General features: G+C 44.9%; 1 protein-coding gene across 6 annotated transcripts in view; it reads right to left on the bottom strand.

Annotated features, from left to right (window-relative positions):
* Nucleotides 1-20,124, bottom strand: part of UBE2Q2 (ubiquitin conjugating enzyme E2 Q2) — a 120,538-nt gene extending 100,414 nt beyond the window's left edge. For 2 of the 6 annotated variants that reach the window (XM_025186203.2, XM_025186204.2), the window contains exons 1-3: nucleotides 19,276-19,696; nucleotides 8,220-8,319; nucleotides 182-286 (exon numbers count right to left, since the gene is read on the bottom strand). In XM_025186203.2, the coding sequence (XP_025041988.2) occupies nucleotides 182-286; nucleotides 8,220-8,319; nucleotides 19,276-19,493 (423 nt within the window). In that variant the 5' untranslated portion in view covers nucleotides 19,494-19,696. Of the gene's footprint in view, nucleotides 1-181; nucleotides 287-8,219; nucleotides 8,320-18,248; nucleotides 18,308-19,275; nucleotides 19,697-19,826 lie in introns of those variants that run through there. The other 4 variants (XM_075897352.1, XM_075897355.1, XM_075897351.1 and 1 more) reach the window with 3 other exon arrangements.
* Nucleotides 20,125-22,270: the final 2,146 nt, after the last annotated feature.

Here is a 22,270-nt window from a genome sequence, read left to right as displayed (position 1 = left end):
CCAACCCTACGATTCAGTACTTTTTTTTTAAAAAAAAAGAGCTGCCTGCCTTATGATGTAAAAGTTTAAGCCAACAGCCAGAAGTATTAGGGGGTGGGAGTGCAACCTTACCATGTGAAACCACTTTTTATTTAATCTGACCTGCAATTAATGAAAAAGTTAAAAACTATTAGTTCCTCACCAGAGTATTGCTCTTCTTAATATCTTCTAATCGCTCCAACACTGAAGTCAGGTTTGGATCATCTGATTCCACAAACCATATTGGTGATGAAGAGGGATAAGATTCCTGAAATAGAAGAGACAGGAAACTTTGGTATAGATGTATGTAAAGTAATACATGTTGGACCTCCCTGGTCCAGCACCCTCGGGACCTGACTTGTCACAGATGAGAGAATTTGCCAAATCAAGGGAGGTCCTCTGTCATTAGCTCCTCAGTCTGCCACTCCTCCTTGCCATCGGCTCCTTTGGCCCTGTCCAGGCTGCCTGCTGACCAATCCCACTCCCAGGCAGGACTTCTAGGCAGCAGGCCAACCAACACCTACCCTACCATCACAACCCTGGGCTATGCCAGGCTCCCAGCTGTTGGCCCTCCTGCTGAAACACAGATGTTGCTGAACCAGAGCATCCCAGTTAAGGGAGGTGCAACCTATACAAGAATAAGTGTCAGACTATCTTAACTTACTATAAGCATTATAACTTACTTAATAGCATTGATACCTTTACCTCAGATTTACTTTGAGGAAAAGAAATTAACAAGTTTGGGTAGAGAAGTTGGGAAAAAACATTACTAAAGCTCTTTCCTGAAGGTTTAAACTTTGGCCTATTCTCTTCTCCATCCAACAATGGATATAAATAAGTCTGAGGTTTAAAAGTATTTTTCTTTGCTTATGAAGTTTAAATCTGGAGGGCAGCAGACACAACAGAAAGTCAATAAATCTAATACAGCCAGAGTCATCACATGACATGCTAGAGCTATATGTTGAAAAACAAGAATCAGACATACCTACATCCCAACTTCCTGTTCATCAACAGAAGTTTCAGACTCTCTCAAGTAAGTGATACAAACACATGAAAGCACAGGGCCACCAAGGGAGGAGAAAAGGGATAGTTGCCCCAGAGCCTAACAATTTATAAAGCCTGGGTCTCCAGAATGCAGCTCCAACAACATACAAAGAGACGCCAACCTCAAGAGTTTTTAAATGTCAGTAGATAAGATTATTTATAGACAAATTAGTAGCAAAAAAACTGTAATATCTGACAGGTTTTATAAAACTGAGTTTTACATGACTCCAGCAAGTTATTTTTCCCTAAATGTTAGAATTGCTTAAAGGGGACTCTGTGTGTTAAACAGTAAGGAGCAGTGTTAAAAATCAGTCATATTTCATCTTCTTTTCAAGCATGTTGTAAATAAAGCAGAGCACGGGAGACTTCTACTAAGTTCTCGCTCCAGAAATAGTCACAAGTGTTTTCTGACATCTGACATTTTCACCCACTGGCAACTTAGCCAATTTCACTTTGAAAGTGGACAGGGAGAAAGGAACAATTCTTTCCAAGATTGAACCCATCAAATGTGCTAGGAAGACTTATGACATGAGATCAAAACCTATCTTAAGGATATTTTAAACATACTTTTAGCAAAGATTTACAATATATATATCAGAAGAAAAGACAAAAAACCAAAACCAGACAAATTGATACAATCTTACTATAAAGTGGAATAAGACTTCAGTCTTAGTCAAAGTCCCATCCTCCTAAAATAGTATTGGGCCCTTCTATAAAGATTTCAATGTACTTCATGAATGAGTTAGGCCTTACTTTTGTGAGATTTACAGTGCACAGGACTTATCCTGGAATCTGCACTCATGTGACCAAGGCTGCAGGATGAAGCCTTAAGATTTTTCCTGCTGTAGAATATTTTCTAGGGGTCTGCCTACTCTAGCTTTAAGTGTCTTTAGATATGGCTTCTGCTAATTAATATATAAAGTGACTACAGAAGAACTGCTAGAGAATGAAAGATTCCATCAAACAAACAGACAAAGGGCAGAGTCTAGAGATGCCTGCAGCACTGTATTCACTATCAGGGTATGTCTACACTAGCTCGTTAATTTGAGCTAGGTAGGCAAATCAGGGAACCGGAGTTGCAAATGAAGCCCGGGATTTAAATATCCCGGGCTTTATTTGCATGTCCCCGTCCGGCCGCCATTTTTAAATCCCCCTTAGTCCGAACGAACTGCCCGCGGCTACACGCAGCAGTTTACAGTTAATCCGAACTAAGTCCTTAGTTCGGATTAACTGTAAACTGCTGCGTGTAGCCGCGGGCAGTTCGTTCGGACTAAGGGGGATTTAAAAATGGCGGCCGGACGGGGACATGCAAATAAAGCCCGGGATATTTAAATCCCGGGCTTCATTTGCAACTCCGGTTCCCTGATTTGCCTACCTAGCTCAAATTAACGAGCTAGTGTAGACTTACCCTCAGTGATCCCTCTGCTATGTTTGCTTTGTACGAATCTATTGATAAAATTACCAGACAATAAACAGCCTCATTTTCTCAAACAAGCTCTAGGTTTATTTTGCCAACACAGCCTAGTAGTTCACAATGCAGAACTTCAGGGAAGCAGACAAAGTATGCTTTTCTACCGAAAATATCTAACCTCTTCCAATCCTTGTCATAGAGGATTGTTTTAAACTGAGCCTGCTTACCTGTATGGTGTACCACCTCTATGACTAGAGAATTTGGTGCAGGATGAGAAAAGAGGAATTCAGCTGCTTTGGCCAGCACATAATTCTTTCAGTCTGCTCACTTAGAAGGCAGCAGGATGGATGCAGGGGTTTGCTAGATTCAGTTTATGCTGTGTTTTAGGTAATTCTGTGAGAGATGTCCAATGAATCTGCTGCCCTTTTAAAGAAGTCTTAAAAGGATTTGAAGTCATCTCCCATAACAGGGATTGGGGGCACAATAGTCTCATTTAGTGATGATGATGACAGAGGTGTAAGAGGCATGGTGTCAACTTCTTGTACATCTTCCAGCCCTTCTATATCTTGTTGGAGTGTGTCCAGATGGGGCAGAGAGAAGAGTTCTTGCCTCTGTGGATCACTGCCTGCAAAGGAGCAGATTGTTGTGTTCTAGAGGGGGCCCATGGTCCCAGCCTAGCCAAGTGGTAGGAAGGGGAATAGGTGGAAATGGCTGCCAGACTTGTCCTGGAATCCGAGGTGGTTGAGGCTGTGTAGTAGGTTTGGGAGATGAATAAGGGGTGAGAATGATCACGTCATCATTTGAAAAGGGTGGGTCACAGTGTTGTTTTTATTGATTTGGTAGGCCCCCGTGCATAGGAATAGCATTATTACTGAAAATGAGAGCGTCCAGTACCGAAGATATGGCCAAGCCCATGTAAAAAGTAAGTGACCTCAGTATGGAGAAACTCAATGCCATTGTCAGTACCAGATCAGTGACTATATGTACCTATGGTGCTGGCGGCATGGACTCTGCACGGAAGGCTCCTTCAGTGCTGGCGATGAGGGCACTGAAGATGCAAGCACCTGCAGTGCTGCCAGTTCCTTTGATGTTGGGATGGCCATCTTGCTGCTGGCTTCTGAGCAGATGGAGGGCATAGCTGCATAGATGCCTTAGCTCCTTGGGACACCTCCAGTAAGACAAGTCTGGCACCTGTCAGTCAAATGAGGATGGTGCCAGTAAGCTCTTTTTTTGAAGGGAAATCCTTCCCAGGCAATGACAGCCCTTTTTGTTTAGAGTTTCTTAGCTGGCAGGTCCTGCAGACATGGATCCTGGTCAGAAGTTGCTGTGGGAGGCTGTGACAGACCAAGCCAGGTCTGGGCACAGCTGAGGGCATCCACTCAGGGCGAATTGCTCAGACTCGGGGCTCCTTACAGCCCCAGATCAGGGACCCTCCCAAATAGGCCACAAACCAGTCACACCGAGCACTTCAGCTGCCAATCTGGCCAGCCAGAAGCCTCACGAGCAAAACCCCTCAGACACCCCAGCTCTTCCTGTGCCCCAATCAGCCCCAGGCCTAACACACAGGTGAAGGGTTATAGAACCCAATCTCACCTACCCCGAACAGGTTCTTCCTGTCACAAGAAGCCAGCCACAGGTCCCAGTCAATTTACACTCTGGATCTTGCCCACAAGAACACACTGAGCAAATCCTTTAGAATCTACAATCTAAAGGTTTATTACTAAACAAAAGAAAAGCATGAGAGTAAGGTTAAGGAGAATATATTACATGCATCGAATAACCCAGTTCTCGATACAGGCTCTTACCAGTTTATAACATCTCTGCTATCTTAAAAGTCTCTGGTGTACATCCTATGTCAGGATGGCTCCACGATTCTTCCTGACTCATTGTTCCCTGCAAGGCTACATCTGGGATCAGGAGCTGAACTCAAGGCTAGATGGAGATTGCCATTTGGCACTTAGATAGCTCTCCTGGCCAGAGCAGGTCACACGGTCTATCCTTGTTTCACATGCTTGCAGCCATTATGCCCTGACTGGTTTGCAGGTAGCCAGACACATTCCTTCAGGTGTGTCTCTGGCACTTAGAGATCTATTGTCCATGGAGCCTCACTAATTAGCATAGCCATTGAATGAACATAGGTGGCACATTGCTCTGCCTCAAACAGAGAATTTTCCAGCATCAACCCAGAGTACATATACAGATATTATACAAGTACATAAATAGCATATACAGAATCAGTAGAACATAAGCTTTCATTTGATACCTCATATACCAACTTTTGGGGCAAACACCTCCCTCCCCCACCTTTAGAATCCAATAACATGACAAAGGAGTAATTCACACGTTAGGTAGACATGCTCAAACTGATGTGATAATTCACAGCGATACCTTGGCTACATAGGCAGCAGGCTGACCTAGCCATCACCCTTTACCGAAAGTTACACTGCTAATTTTAGTGCACTGGCTTAGAAGAGAAAGTATATGTAGCAAGAGTTACACCTCCCAACCAGTGTTTGCTCTAAGCTGTGCTACAGTACAGTTTCACAGGTGATTAATCAGCCCTGCCCAGTCAGGGGCTCAGGGCTCCATGCAGGAGCTGGCTGACTGGGTGGGACTGATTAATCACCTGTGAAGCTGTGTTGCCTTGCAGCTTAGAGGGAACACTGCTCCCAACTTTTGTGCAGATGTACCTTTCAAATGCACAGGGTTTATCCCTCACTAGACAACTAATATATTGTACCAAGGCCATGGCAGAAACATTTAAAAATCACCAGTTTTACTCAAGGTTTAAGTCTGCAAGCAAGAAATCTTGATTCACGTCATCAAGTTGAATCTTGTTTTGCATTTGTATTTTTTACTTTCCTAAACAAAGGTTCTTTTTATATGGTTAGTTTAACCACTAAAACTGTATGTTTGAAACTAAATATACCTTTAAAACTAGATTTTGTATAACCAGGAGGATGCAATAGAAGTACATGAGATTATATATTTTAACTTAGAACACACATAAATGTTTGTTTGAAAACTGCCAGTGATATTTCTTACTGATGATTTTAAAGAAAATCTATTTTAAGTTTCATTTAGATTAGGGGTGGGTAAGATCTAGCCCACCAAGCTGACAGATCTGGCTTGTGGGTTGTCCTGCTGGGAGCCTCAAGTTCAGAGCAGCCCCGCACCACTTTAATAGCTCTGCTTCAGGCCAGGGGTTGGGGGCAAGTCTTCACATGCTGCCCCCACCCCCAACACAATTTCTCAGCTCTTGTTGGCTGGAGCACCCAGAGCAGCCAGTGATAGCAAGCAGCCAGCCACTTTGAGTTGTCTGGGACTGCTGGCAGGCCTGCCTTGGGGTCCTGCAAAGCTGCTAGCTAGGAGCCATCTAGGTAAGCACCTCCCAACCAGAACCTGCCTCTGACACTACACGGAACAGGCAACCACACCCAGTAGGTGTGTGGGTTACACTTGCACCCCATTTTACCAAGGGATGTTTGACCCTCCCCTCCCTTCTCTCAAACAGGTCTCAGCCCTTCCCTCAAACACTCTGCCAATCCCTGCCCCCCTTCCCAGAGCATGCCCTGTTCCTTCTCTAACTTTTGAGCTTTTTCCACATTTTCTATCACTAGGTTTCCAGTAAAGGTCCCACACTTTCCCTGATCACCTTATTGTTGCTATTTTACCTGTAGAAACCTTTACTAGCTGCAACTCCAGTTGCATTTTGGCCTTCCTGATACACCTCTGCATCCTTGGGCAATGTTTTTTTATATGCCTCCCTCTGTTAAGCTAAGCAGGTTGCCTGCCATGTTTGCTATTCTTCTGCACATTTGGTTTGGTTCTGTGCCCTTAATAAGGCTTCTTTAAAATACAACCAGTTCTCCTGGACTCCTTTCCCTCTCATATTAGCCTCCCAGGGAATCCTGCACTGAGGGAGCCAAACTCTGCTTTCCTGAAGTCCAGGGTTCATATTCAGTTGTTCTCCTTTTTTCCTTTTGCCAAGATCCTGAACTCTATAATCTCATGATCACTGCAATCCAGGGATATATCTACACTGCAGAGTTTTTCCAGAAAACATCCATTTTTCCAGAAAAACTACACTTATGTCCACACTGCAATTGTGTTATTTAATTGAAAGAATGCAGGGGTTTTACCAACAACGGTAAATCTTTTTCTAGGAGGAAGAAGCCTTTTTCCAAAAAAGGGTGGATGCGGAAGAGGTTTTTTTTGTTTTGTTTTTTTTAAAGAAGCCTACAGGAAAAAGCACAGGTGCCCTAGTGGCCACTCTGTCCATAGTAATCACAACTTAAACGCAAGATAGTGTCCACATTGATTGGACACTATCTTTCAAAAAAGCAGATCACTTTTTCCAATGCGCTTTTCCAAGATCTCTTCTGGAAAAGCTTCTTCCAAAAGAAGCCTGAAGTATAGATGTAGCCCAGGTTACCACTTACTTATACTTCCCCTACCAATTCTTCCCTGTTTGTAAGCAGCCGGTCATGAGGATCATGACCTTTAGCTGGTTTCTTCAACACTTGCACCAGGAAATAGTCCTCACTCTCCAAAAACTTCCTGGATTGGGCATGCACTGCTGCATTGCTCTCCCAGATGTCTGGTTGATTGAAGTCCCTGAGAACCAGGGCCTGTGACCTGGAAACTTTTTAATTGACCAAAGAAATCCTCTTCTATCTTAACCTTCTGGTCTATAGCAGACACTGACCATGACATCACTCCTGTTGCTCTCACTTCAAGTCTTAACCCGAAGACTTTCAACAGGCTTTTCTCTGTTTGCATATTGGATCTCTGCGCAATCATACTGCAACTCCTTTATCTCTTCTCCCCCATCTCTCCTTCCTCAAAAGTTTATACTCATCTATGACAGTACTCCAGTCATGTGAATTACTCCAAGTCTTATTCCAATCACATCATAGTTACTTGACTATGCCAGGACTTCCAATTTTTGTTTCCTAGGCTTCTTGTGTTCATATACAGGCACCTAAGATAACTAGCCAACTGTCCTACTTTTTCAGTATGAATCAGGAGGCCTCCCCTGTTGCACCCTCCATCTCACTTATCCAAAGGCTGGTATCCCACTTATCCAAAGGCTTAAGTCACGATCCCCAGGAGAACCTGGTTTAAAGCCCTCTCATTAAACTAGCAAGCCTGCCTACAAAGATACTCTTCCCTCTGTTAGGTCAAGCCAATCTCTTCCTACTGATCCTTGGTCCTATAGCATCCCAAAGTCAAAAAATCCAAAGTCCTCTTTCTGACACCACCTACACAACCATGCATTTACCTCCGCAATTCAATGGTCCTTATCTTGGCCTTTTCCTTCAACAGGGAGGATGAATGAGAACATGACTTGCATCTCAAACTCCTTTATCCTTCCCAGGGCTACATAGTTTGCAAAGACCTGCTCAAGGTCATTATTGGCAGTGTTATTGGTGCCCACATGGAGAAGTAGAAGGGATAGCAGTCTGATAGCTTGATCAGCCCCAGCAGACATCCTGAATTCTAGCTCCAGGCAAGCAGCACACTTTCAGTTTTCCGGTTCTGGATGGCAGAAGGATGCCTCAGTCCTTGACCACAATTTGTCTCTTCCTCTTGGGAATTTTGGTCATAGAATTCCTACCCTTAGGAAAGTCCATCCCATGCTTTCTGGTCAGTGGGGTCTTCTTCCAACATCTTTCCTCAGAAGAATCTTCCAACCCTTCTCCACCATAGTACATTGGCAGAGAGACTGAAAACTATCTCTTACCTCTGTCTGCACTGGGGAGTACATGAATTCTTCTGAGATCACATGCTGACAATTTTCCTCCCCACACTGCACTGTCCTCTGATTCTTCAGTATGACGTGCCTGCAAGAACAAACGCTAACATCTATCCAGAAAGTCCACATTTTCTCTGATGCAAATACTTTAACCTTCTCTCCCTGTATGGAGAACAGCTTGCACTTCATCCAGATGAAGTCACACCTATTCTCTGGGAGAAAGCCAAACAAGGCACATCCTGTGCAGGTTACAACAACTGATCACATATTATCCATATTGTCTTCCCTTCTAGGAACCTCTTAAGATGCTGTATGTACTTCTCACAGAACCCTGAAAGGCACAAAAACTCTGTGAGAATCCTCAAGCAAACTCTCTGTTTGCTACTCGCTCTCAGTTTGCAACAGGATGCTTTTTATAAGGCTGCTGGCTGAAAGCAGTTGGCCCAGCTCAAAACCTTCCTCCTCAAGGCCCACCTGGAACAAAGCACTCCTAATTCAGTTGTCAAAACACACACACAGGGTCAACAGTCCCTGAAACTAGCTCCAGTCACACAAATGGTCATAGCAGACAGACAAACAGTCTGATAATCACCCCATGAGCTCACAATGCAGCCCTCCTAATGTAGCACTCTGTTTCTCCTCTTTGGGGGGGATGAGGGTACCGGGTCTGGGCATGAGAGAGATAAGGGAGCACAGCCTCCCGATGCCCCCACTGATTGCAATTTGGTCAATGGGAGCAGTGGGGAAAGCCTCCAGGCAGTGTGTTTGTGTTCTGCCATTTCCCTGGGGGAATTTCTCTCCTCACCAGCAGGAAGATGGGGCTAATGCTCCAGCCTCGGGGGGAGGGGGGGTAGGAGAGCTGGCTGGGGTCTTGGCAGGTTTGTGTGTGTGAGAGTGAGGGGGATGGGCATGAGAGAGATGGGAAGGTTATGAGTTGGGTAAACTCCATCTGGGAAGTGCATCTGCCAGACTTCACAGGTTTCAGGTGAAGAAGAATATTGAGCCTTGAATTTCCTGACTTGTCATGTTTGTTCAACAATCTTGATGCTGCAATTTTGTCAGGGAATTTTTTTAAAGCCCCAACAAGGGGCATGTGTGTGGTCATTAGATTGCCTTATATTTTGATTCAATTTTAATATCTTGCATCATACAAAAATCCATGCCTTAAAAATAGAGTATCAGAGTCTGAATGAGTTAATATATTTCAGTCAGTGATATGGTAAACAAACACACACCTTTATTTTTTGAATGGCTGAAAGAAAAATCAAACACTCTGATTACCTGAACTGAATAGTCAACTAACTATATATTTAAGAGTTATTCACACTTTATTTCTAGGACTACATGGACTGGACAAATACTTCTCTAGTGAAGCTGAACATATTAGCCAAACCAGCAGCAAAGTAACTAAGACTGGCTTTTACTCGGTCACCACTAGGCTTAGAAGTCAATATACCATTAAAATGGTGAAACCTGAACCATCAGACCCAGTATGTAGTTTGAAATCCCCATATCTTCCCCTAACCTTCTCTAAGCCTACTCCTGCATCCATCATTCACAGTCAGATGTGTCCTTTCTGCTTTCTTAGAGTGTGTCTAGACTACAGAGTTTTGTCGACAAAAGTGGACTTTTGTCGACAAAACTATACCTGCGTCTATACTACCGCTGAGTTCTGTCAACATAACGTCGACAGAACTCAGTAGTTTTGTCGACGCTGGTAAACCTCATTTTACGAGGCATCACGCCTTTTGTCGACAGAGTTCTGTCGACAGAAGGTGTTGTTGCATCTAGGGTTGTGTCTAGACTACAGGATTTTGTCGACAAAGCAGCTTGCTTTGTCGACAGAACTGAATGTAGTCTAGACGCTCTTTGTCGACAGAAGCTTTGTCGACAGTATCTGTCGACAAAACTTCTGTCGACAAAAGCCTGTAGTCTAGACGTACCCTTATTCTAATATTCGTGCCTTCTTTCTCATTGTTATTCACTCTTCCTCAAGGAATCCTGATTTTTCCATGGGTGGACCGGACCATAGCTTAGTTTGTGGAACTGACCCAGGAGGATACTGCTTTCTCATCTTGGATTGTGAGCAATTCTCACTTGTTTCTCTTCATCCATTCTTCCCCTGTACCCATGTTCCACCCAACTCCCTTAGTTGGATTTACCGTTACCTATTGCTAATCCTGCTCCTTTATTCCTCCTGTGTTTAAGAAGCATCCCAATCAATATTTGCCAAGTTCCTTAGCTCTCCTTCGAAACATAAAAATTCACTTATTGTACAAAGCTGATACACACCAACATTCACACCCAGCTCCGAGCAATTGCATTGTTACTATACCTTTACAAAGCTATTTAATGCAGGATTGTGTCTTCCATTTTTAGATTATCAGTACTGTTAAGATCTATATAAACTATGCACACCATTTAAAAGTCAAATATCATGCCTCTGCAATAAACATTTCCTACTCTATGTTTCAAAGAAACCTATTGTATCTTGGACACCACTCTGTGATAACCATTGGCAAATGTTTTTAACTAGAATTAACCCCTCTATACTTGCTCTTTGTAAACACTAACAGCTCGTCTAGACTATAGGGAAGATTTGAAAGAAGATATGAAATTCCGTGGGAATTTGCATATCTTCTTCCAATCTTACTGTCGGAAAGTGAAAGTAATCTAGATGTGTTTTTTGGCAACCCCCCGCCCCTTTACCTCAAAAAATAAGATTTACACGGCTTTTCGAAAAAAAAGGGGGGGGGTTGGCGGAAAAAAAACACGCCTAGATTACTTTCACTTTTGAAAGCTCTGCTTTCGAAAGTGAGTTTGGAAGATATGCAAATTCCCACAGAATTCCCGCAGAATTTGCATATCCTCTTTCACATCTTCCCCATAGTCTAGACATAGCCTGAACCTCCCATTCTTATAGGAAAATTGGGATTATTAGTGATTACTATGAAATAGAATATCTGATCCCAACATCTTTTTACATGGTCATCAGGAGCTGGGAGGAAGAGGAAAAACAGTGATTTGATAAGGCATCTTTTCCCACAAGTATTCTAAGGAGGCATACCCATTTGCTGGGAACTGGTGGTTGAACATGAAATTTTGCAATTTGATATCTGAAGGAACTTTGATTCCAAGATATTTTATTCAGTCAGAAGAAAAGAAAGCTTCTGATTTAGTAAAAGTGTTATATCCCAAATCTGAACAGGCTGCTTTATTAGGTTCATTAATTTTAAAGTCAACTAGGCATGTAAAAAAATTGCTAGTACTGTGACATAAGGGCTATTTTCAGTTCTAATGCCACATTTAACAGCAGCACCAAAAGCAGGCATCCTTGCCATGCATGTCTTGTCAAAGAGACAGAGAAATAGTAATGCCATTTACAAGAAGTGTCATTTGTAGGGCTACATAGAGCACATATTGGTCAAATTCTGGCCCAGATCCAAAGTTTTAGATAACATGATACACAAAGGGCCACTCTAGGATTATTTCATTGGATGACTAAAAGGCATTTGGTGGCCTAAACTAAGTTTTAGTTTCCGTAGAGTCTAGCTATATATTTTAGAAATATAGATCTGTCTGAGGCTGTGTCTAGACTACATCCCTCTTCCGGCAGAGGGATGTAAATTAGAAACTTCAAAATTGCAAATGAAGCGGGGGTTTACATATCCACACGTCATTTGCATAATTGTGTCATGGTGCCTTCAAAAAAGTGCCATTTTGAAAGTAAAAACACTGTCTAGACACAGTTCTGTCAAACAGCAGGCTTATCTTACGAAAAAGTCTGCCGTTTTTGACAGAACCGCATCTAGACTGCAGTTTTACTTTCAAAATGGCGCTTTTTCGAAAGAGCACTATGATGCAATTATGCAAATGAAGTACGGGATATTTAAACACCCGCTTCATTTGCAATTTCGAAGTGTCTAATTTACTTCCCTCTGTCAAAAGAGGGACGTAGTCTAGACACAGCCTGAGTCTATTTTTTCATGAACTCCTCCTAAACTATAAGAGATAAGATCAAATTTGGTATGTAGTTTCCTCTTATCCGAAAATAAGTGAAGGTCGGGGTTTTATTGTGCCAAGAACATGGGAAGTGCTAGGAATGGGATCATTTTCCCTAACATGGAAAGGGCGCAGAGGAGGGACATGAAACTGAGAGTGGCCACTGAGGGCAGTGAGTGAAGGGGAGAGCTATACTGAATGGTCACTGGAGGCAGCTGCACCACTAAGTGCAGCTAACAGGCCTGGGGCTCTTTCATCTTGCCTGCCACCAGACTGGGAAAGTATGCCCCCCCCCCCCAAACTCCACCCTCAGGTTGCAGCATGGGGGAGGGAGGAGAAGAGAAAAGAGGGGAGAGAGAGCCCTACCCTGAGCCTCTTCTTACCCCACCCAATCACACACCTCCAAGTCCCCAGTATCCTAGCTTGCCCTCCCCACACACATCCCCAAGGCCCTGAACCGCTCCCTCCCCGTGCCCCAGACCTGTAGGACCTGGCTAATGTAAGTTTTCTAATAAGTGAATAATGTTAAAAAGCCTGCAAAGATTATCAATGCAGTTCTCTGTAAAAGTTAGCACTCCATCCACGTTAACAAACGTAAGCATCAATTCTAATTCAATTGAGCAAATATATCCACTAGGAGGAAGAATGATTCAAAGGTTAGGGTATGAGCCTAGGACTTGGAACCAGTGTTCAGTTCTCTTTTCTAGGACAGACTACCTGTATGACCTTAGGCAAATCACTGGGCTTCAGTTTCCCAGCCATCTGTAAAATGGGCAGGGTTTGCAGAGTGGCAGCGAGCCCCCCCTCGCTAGCCGCACGGTTCTGCGCTCTGCACATGCGCAGATCGCTCCGTGCCGGCTCTTCTGGGGTGTAATCTACTCGCCACAGGCAAGTAGATTACAATATTTGTCAAGCCCTGAAAATGGAGATAATAGTATTTCTTTACCTCACTTTGAAGATAAAAATTAAAAATTGAGACACTAAAACTACAGTGATGGGACTATACAAGTACCTAAAAACAGATCAAATTTTTACACTATCACCTCATTTCATTAATTTCTAAGAGTATTTTTAAAAATATACGCCTGTTGCAAAGTCATGTGGCCCCAATCCTAAATTTGGTACATGCTTATAATTCACACATGAATGAGTAGTCCCATAGACTTGAATGGTACTACTCAGATGCTAACAGTTCAACACATGAAACAAAACATCTGCAGGACTGAGGCCTATGACTGGATTTATGTGAGATATCAGGTGCAATTTATCCCTATCACCTTAGAAGGTGGAAAGGTGATAGGGAACAGTCAGCATGGATTTGTAAAGAATAAATCATGTCAAACCAATCTGATAGCTTTCTTTGATAGGATAACGAGTCTTGTGGATAAGGGAGAAGCGGTGGATGTGGTATACCTAGACTTTAGTAAGGTGTTTGATACGGTCTCACATGATATTCTTATCAATAAACTTGGCAAATACAACTTAGATGGGGCTACTATAAGGTGGGTGCATAACTGGCTGGATAACCGGACTCAGAGAGTAGTTATTAATGGTTCACAATACTGCAGGAAAGGCATAACAAGTGGGGTTCCGCAGAGGTCTGATTTGGGACCGGCTCTGTTCAATAATCAACGATTTTGATATTGGCATAGAAAGTACGCTTATTCAGTTTGCAGATGATACCAAGCTGGGGGGGATTGCAACTGCTCTGGAGGATAGGGTCGTAATTCAAAATGATCTGGACAAATTGGAGAAATGGTCTGAGGTAAACAGGATGAAGTTTAATAAAGACAAATGTAAAGTGCTCCACTGAGGAAGGAACAATCAGTTTCACACATACAGAATGGGAAGTGACTGTCTAGGAAGGAGTATGGCAGAAAGGGATGTAGGGGTTATAGTGGACCACAAGCTGAATATGAGTCAGCAGTGTGATGCTGTTGCAAAAAAAGCAAACATGATTCTGGGATGCATTAACAGGTGTGTTGTGAGCAAGACACGAAAAGTCATTCTTCTGCTCTACTCTGTGCTGGTTAGGCCTCAGTTGGAGTATTGTGTCCAGTTGTGGGCACCGCATTTCAAGAAAGATGGAGAAATTGGAGAGGGTCCAGAGAAGAGCAACAAGAATGATTAAAGGTCTAGAGAACATGGCCCATGAAGGAAGGCTGAAGGAACTGGGTTTGTCTAGTTTAGAAAAGAGAAGACTGAGGGGGACATGATAGCCATTTTCAGGTATCTAAAAGGGTGTCATAAGGAGGAGGGAGAAAACTTGTTCATCTTGGTCTCTGAGGATAGAACAAGAAGCAATGAGCTTAAACGGCAGCAAGAGAGGTTTAGGTTGGACATTAGGAAAAAGTTCCTAACTGTCAGGGTGGTCAAACACTGGAATAAATTGCCCAGGAAGGTTGTGGAATCCCCATCTCTGGAGATATTTAAGAGTAGGTTAGATAAATGTCTATCAGAGATGATCTAGACAGTATTTGGTCCTGCCACGAGGGCAGGGGACTGGACTCGACCTCGAGGTGCCTTCCAGTCCTAGTATTCTAGGATTCTATATGCTTTAAAAAAAAAATCACAGTTCAAGCTAGTATGAAAGACGTACCAGGGTGTGGTGCAGGGGCAGACAAAATGCAGGCTGGATCTGGCTCACCAAGTCACTGAATCCAACCAGTAAACCAGCAGGAACCTCAGCCACGCTTGCACACCACTCAGTGTCTGGCTGCAGGAGCTATGTGTCCTGCTCTGAATGCTGTGAGCCCAGGGATTGGAGGGAAGGAGAGGCTTTCAGGGAAGGCAGAAGTTTCTTCTTCCCGTATGAAAAATAACCAAGTCCCACAATAAGTCACATTGCACGATTATTAGGCAGATTTGTGGGAGGAGGGATGATTTGATAATCATTTGGGGCAAAGTTCACCCTATGTGCAAACAGCTGACAAAAGGCTATGTTCATCATAATAAGAATTATGTAAAATTTGAGTGGAGCGTAAGACTTTCAACTTCATTAATGAGATAGTAAATCTCTAGCTACTAGCAGAGAATAGAATCCAATTTGTCCCTCTGCTGTCACAATAAAGAAGTATTATAATACTAAAAATGTTCTTTAAACTGTAGATTGCTATAACAGGTATCTACTATATGTTTTGGAGATTGTGCCTCATTTGCATTCATCCATGAGTACATTTGTTCAAGAACTCTTCCAAAATGGTAAGAGCTAGGACCACGAACTTCGGCATTCAGCTTCCTCTTATAATTTAAAGCAAGGTCAGGGTTTGGTTGTGCCAGGACAATGGGTTGTGTGTGAAATGCCATTGTCTCACATCGAACTGTATTTTACCAGAGTTGTGTTGATGTGACATGAACTGAAATGCCTTAAATAAAGACATTTTAAGCAAGAGGCATTGTTCTAGAAGAGCAATAAACTACTGGATTTTAAGTCCACTGATTTGATTTTTATTTAACACCGCAATGTGAAGAGTAAATCCACATGGAGCCTGTAACAGGTAAGTTTTGTTCATCATGACTCTGAGGTGCTGTTAACCAGAAAGAATAGGGGAAAAAGAAAAAAAGTTGAGGACAACTCTGAAACAGAGATATTGCTCTTGGCACAACAACCAGGAATCAAAAAAAAAAAAAAAAAACACACAGCCTGAACAAGTTCAATAATTAGATAGAAATACTGATTCTTTGGCCTGAGAACTAACAAGGATGACTCCACCCTAAAAATGCCTCTACGAAGCTAAGAGGATTAACTATTTAAAGTCCAATATGGATTGCTTTCTTGGCAAGGGTAAAGCAGTTTCCTCGAAGACTGACTGGATGCATTTTTGACCACTCCTGAAGTTAAAAATCAGAATTTAACTTAATAGCTTACCCCTTTTTGATATGGGACAGGAATCTAAGAATTCAACAGAACAACATTCCTGGAATGTTGAAGAAAATGTTGAGCTTAGACTTATTCTCCAATGAGATACTATTCCAGGCCTTCAAAATGTTTCCCACTGAACTGACACTTTAAATAAAAAAACCCACACTGCTAGTTGAAGTATGTCAACTTAGCAGATAGGTTCTTCCAAGGAATTAGAGATAAATGTTTAACTGTATTCCCTCTGCTCTCTTTAAATTGAGGAGTGGAAAGAATTTTCTGAAATTAATTGGAAGGAAATTTAAGCTATCAGATCTCACTTACGTCTTGGTCTAGGAGTTCTTTCAAGGACTCTTCCTTTAAGAGAGCGGTCATCCTAAAGATTGATAATTTCCATGCCCATACATAATGCGCAAGTCGTCCCACAAGGTAGAAAGCTTTTACTGACAATGCAAATATTGTTGTTGCTATTTATTTTCCCTTATAACTAGGATTCTTTTGGCATTTAGAAATCCACTATGATTAAGTAGCAAGCATATTCCAAACTGATTAGCTGGGAAAGTTATTTTAAAATTTAGTTTTAAATAATTAGGTCTTTGTAGCATCAAAGGAGGAAGAAAATAAACATTGAATAGCCTTATAGAACTACAGCAGCACTTGCTAGGAGTTCTCTTCTAAACAGAAAGAAAATATCCTTGAGGACTTGCAGTATTGTGAGAGTTAAGTTGACTAGGAGACACAAACACACTAAGGCTATGTCTAGACTACGGGGTTTTTCCTGGTCCACTGCATCCAGGGAACGCGTCTGCTCTTCCAACATTTTTTGCCAACGAGCGGATGCGTTCTTTCGGAAGCCCTGTCTTCCTTATGCCATGAGGAAGAAGGGCTCTTCCGAAAGGAGGTTTTCCAAAATTTGGCCCAGTATAGGTGGGCCAAATTTCAGAAAAGCCTCTTCCAACAAAACTATCAGAAAAAAAGTACGCAAACTGCAGAGCATAGTTGCATACCTTTTTCCGATAGAAAGCAGTAGTGAAGACATAGCCTAAGAATTACATATCTGCACATTAATTCCAGAGCCTGGAGATAAATCCTCCATTAGACATGGATGAGCTCTTCAGAGCCACAGATGTTAACCACCTGCTTTTGATAACATTTAATTTGTTATCTAACAAATTTGTATGTACAGGCAGTCCACAGGTTACGTACAAGGTAGAGACTGTAGGTTTGTTCTTAAGTTGAATTTGTATGAAAGTCGGAACTGGCGTCCAGATTTAGCCGCTGTTGAAACTGACCAGCAGCGGCTGAATCGGACACGCCTGGGGCAGAGCGGCTGGGGTGCTGCTGGGTTGGTCCCGCAGCGCCGCTCCTCGGCGCTACTGGACCCACCCAGCAGCACCCCAGCTGCTCTGCCCCAGGCGCCGGCGAGAAAAGCCAGGCATACAGGATGTCAAAAAAGTCACCCCGCTATTGGCAGAACCGCATCTAAACCACAGTTTCAGTTTCAAAATGGCGCTTGTTCAAAACAGCACCAGAATGCAATTATGCAAATGAAGCATAGGATATTTAAATCCCCACTTCATTTGCACTTTCAATGTGCTTTATTTACATCCCTCTGCCAACAGAGGAGTTTAGTGTAAACACAGCCCCAGAGCCCATTGCTGCTGGTTACTTCATTACTTATCATTTGACAGGAAAAAACAGCCATCATGCTGAACTAATGTTACATGCTGCAGAAACAGTCTTATATTCTTTCCAGAAACTTAGAGGTCATGCTTCATGGAAAGTGGCAAATTCCTCAGCAAAAGAGCAGTACAATTTTCTATTGTATAACTTCCTTTAAATACCTTTTTCAACTCATTTTTATATACCTAGGACTTTAAAACATGTTGTATATTGCATTTTTAAAACACCAGTAGCCTTTTAAAAAGTACACTTTGGTTAAGTGTTTTTACATTCAACTACTTGTAAGTACAAAGCAAATTCCATTATATTTAAGTGGCAAGTCTGCAAATCCTTTTAAAAAAAGTAGTTAATTTTTTTCCCTGTTAAAGTAACTTGTGATACAGGTAAAATATGGTTGACTGTATTGCATGGCTCTCTCTAATGTAACATTAACATTAGCTAAGAACTCTTAGTAAATTTTCAGCTGTCAGTACTTGGACATTTGCAGAGTCAGGCCTTTTGAAGTCTGTTTGGAGACACTTTCATTCTTTTTCTGAAAGACAAGGAATTATGTTATCTTTACTTTGATCCCTAACATACTAAACTCTAATTTCACTCAGTCAAGCCTTAAAAACAGTTTACTTTTAACAACAATCTTGCCAGAATGGACACGGAAATTTACCTATACATGGCACTAATGCTGTAAAGTGAACCTACAGCAGCATTCCACATGAAGTAAAGGTCCCATATGTTCATATCTTATCGCATGCTCATGGTCTATAGGATATTTCTAAAGCTAGTATGAGTATTTTATCAGTTTAGACAAGATTGTATTTATCTTTAGCATGAAGAACTTACCCCCCAGCCTCCCAATACTGCTTTACTCAATCATATAAACAAAAACCCTACAAATGAACATCACCTTCCCAAAACACATTGGCTACGTCTAGACTGGCATGATTTTCCGTAAATGCTTTTAACAGAAAAGTTTTTCTGTTAAAAACATTTGCGGAAAAGAGCATCTAGATTGGCATGCATGCTTTTCCGCAAAAGTACTTTTTGCAGAAAAGCGTCCGTGCCAATCTAGACGCAGTTTTGCACAAGAAAGCCCCGATCGCCATTTTCGCAATCGGGGCTTTTTTGCACAAAACAATACCGCGTTGTCTACAGTGGCCCTCTTGCGCAAGAGGGCTTTTGCCCGAATGGGAGCAGTATAGCATTTCCGCAAAATTCATCTCTTACATGAGATTGTCAGTGTTCTTGCGGAAATTCAAGCGGCCAGTGTAGACAGCTGGCAAGCTTTTCTGCAAGAGCAGCTGCTTTTGCGGAAAAACTTGCTAGTCTAGACACAGCCATCCCTCCCCTCTAAAGTGTTTTTTGGAAGTACTTCATTCAGCACTCAGTTTTATCTTTTTAAATGGGCAATAATTAAGTTTCCTCAGCCTCCTTGCTTGGAAACTTTCAGAAGTGAAATCGCCTAATCTGTATTTTAGAAGAAAATGCTGATAAAAGAGTAAATACCAAGCTGCAGAAGAAAGCCAAACGATCTGTACGCCTTGGACCCTCCCAGCCCCAAAACGGTCAGCTTTTCTGTGACGTTCACTGGGCTGGGTCACACAGAAAAGCAAGTCGCTCGGCTCAGGCCTTGGCGGTACTGCGTATCCAGTACCGTGCACACTGCACCTCCTTCCTGAGCTTCCGCCTTCTGGGGGAGGGAACAAACCACTTATCGCCCACATTGAAACCCTCTGGGGGTGTAAACTGGCACCCGCCGCTTCTCCCCCTTCGCTCGCCTCGCGGGTCTGATAAGGGACAACACCCCCACCGGGGCTGTGCGGGGGGCTCCTGCGCTGCCCAGGCCCTGCCCTCCCTTTGTTTGGGGCTCCAGCTCCCGGACTGGGGGCCGACGCGCCGCACGAGCCCCTTCCCCTCCCGGCCCGCGAAAGGCCCCCCCCCCGGCGACATGTCAGCCGCGCGCAGGGCGCGGGTTCGCGGCCTCGTGCCGGCGGGGAGGGAGGGGCAGAGAGGGGCTGTGGAGAAGCCGGCCCCCCGCGCAGCGGCCCCCCCCGCACCGTGATGTTGCAGTGGATGGCGAGCGGCGGCGGCAGCACGAACTGGCAGTGCAGCTCGTCCAGCTTCCAGGACACGATGCGGAAGCGCTCGTGCTCCCTGCCGAAGATGGACTCCAGGAGCTTCAGCTCGGCCTTGAGCCCTGACACCGACATCCTGGCCGCATCGCCGGGCCGGGCCTCGCCTCACGCAGCTCCGCTCGGGCCGCCGCGCCTACCGGACGGAAGATGGCGGGGACCAGCCGGAGCGGCGGCAGCTCCCTTTGTACCAGCCTCCGGCACCCACTCGCTCGCTTAAAAGGGCAACAGCGGATCGGCTAACCCCTCCCCTCCCGGGCTGGGCCCACTCGCCACCTTCGGCACCCACTCGCACGCTTAAAAGGGCAACAGCGGATCGGCTAACCCCTCCGGGCTGGGCCCACTAGCCACCTCCGGCACCCACTTGCACGCTTAAAAGGGTAACAGCAGAGTTGACTCTGCCCTCCCCTCCTGGGCTGGGCCCACTAGCCACCTCCAGCAGGCACAGTGTGACCCAGGTCCCATGCTGAATAGGGACACCCCACAAAGCAGCGCTTGTATTCGACTGAGTTCACGTATCGATTCAGAGCGATGCAGAACAAACTTCCAAATTTGCATCAACTTAACTGAGCCCGTTAAAAAGCAACACTTCTAGCCAGGCCTGTGCAGGGGCAAAGGGCAGTTGCTTCTAGGCACCCAGCAATTCAAAGGCTGCGTCTAGACTGGCATGATTTTGCGCAAATAGTTTTAACTGAAAAGTTTTTCCGTTAAAAGTATTTGCGCAAGAGAGCGTCTAGATTGGTGTGGGAGTCATCGTAAGAACAATGCGCTTTTGCGCAAAAGTGCGTCTATATTGGTGGGACGCTTTTGCGCAAAAGCAGAAGCCCGGAACCATTTTGAAGAGGGCAAAAGGGCACCAGCCCTTTCCGGGGGTGGGGGCTGGAGCTTCTTTGAGACACGTGCTTAAAGGGATCTCCCCGGACAGCCGTTTCTCTCCTGCTGCGAGCTATAGGACCTCTTGAAGGGACTGACAGCCACAGCAGTTTTTGTGGTTGCCCTCTGCCTATTTGGACACCACTGCCTTGTGCCTTTTAGTGTCTTTGGTTGATTTTTTGGATCTAGCTTGTTTTTTGTGCCATGGAGCCAGGGGTGTCCATGTGCCTGCTCTGGCCCCTTCCAGCCATTTTGGAGCACCTGCAGCTGGTGCTCCAGGCTGCTGCACTCCTCCGCTAGGACCTGGAGGCGCAGATCTTTCTGGACTTCCCTGTGGCATCCCCACCCCACTGTGGAGAGGCCCTTGTGGAGACTGGACACCAGTACTGACTGGTGGGACTGGCTGGTCCTGGGGCAATGGGACGACCAGGAATGGCTCTGGAACTTTCCCATGCGAAAGCAGACGTTCGTTGAGCTATGTGCCTGGCTCGCCCCTGAGCTCCAGAGAACCACCACCCGGCTGTGGGCACCCATCCCCGTCTACAAGAGGGACGCCATCACACTGTGGAAGCTGGCCACCCCGGACAGCTACCGATCGGTGGCACACCAATTTGGGGTGGGCAGATCGACCGTCGGTGCCGTCGTGATGGAGATAAGTCCCAGGGGGAGTGGGGAGTGGGGTGGGGGCAGGGTGCTGCACTCCATGCCCAGGAGCAGGCAAGATTCCAGGCTGGGTCACCCAAGGGTTTGGGCCGTCCCTCCCTTGCACAGGCCTGCTGGGGGGGGAGGGGCCATGGGGCGAGAGGGCCCGTGTGTGGGTGTGGGTGTGTGTGTGGACAGAGGGGCATCATGGGGGGGCCCCCAAGGGAGCACGCACACACCCTGCCTTATGTGATATGTTCCCTTGTGTTTCTCTGCACCCTTCTGCAGGTCGTCCATGCCATCAATGATGTCCTGCTCCCGAGAGTCATCCGCCTGCGTGACGTGGACGCTATGCTGGCCAGCTTTGCTGCCCTCAGGTTCCCCAACTGTGGGGGAGCCCTGGATGCAACCCACATCCCCGTCCATGCCCCGGAGCATCAAGCGACCCATTTTATTAGCAGGGTGAGTGTGTGCTCCCTTGCCCTCCCTTGCTGGGAGGGATCATCCCCCCATGATGCCCTCTGTCCTCACACACACACACCAGGGCCCCCTCGCTCCATGCTCCCCCTCCCCACCAGCAGGCCTGTGCAAGGGCCTCAATTGTATTCCAGGCCCTCATGGACCACCGTGGCCGCTTCCTGGATGTTTATGCAGGCTGGTCCGGCAGGGCACATGACGCTTGCATCCTACGCAACTCTGGCCTGTTTGTCAGGCTGGAGGCGGGCACTTACTTCCCCCAGCGGGGATTTACTGTTGGGGACGTGCCCATGCCCACATGTGTCGTGGGGGCATACCAGGAGGAAGCCCGTGCGCCTTCGGGTAGCTGAAAGCTCGGTTCTGTTGTTTGCTCACCT

Source organism: Pelodiscus sinensis, chromosome 14, assembly GCF_049634645.1.
Source record: "Pelodiscus sinensis isolate JC-2024 chromosome 14, ASM4963464v1, whole genome shotgun sequence".
Taxonomy (NCBI): Eukaryota; Metazoa; Chordata; order Testudines; family Trionychidae; genus Pelodiscus; species Pelodiscus sinensis.
Note: the sequence above shows the minus strand (reverse complement) of the source record. Positions and strands in the feature narration are given on the sequence as shown.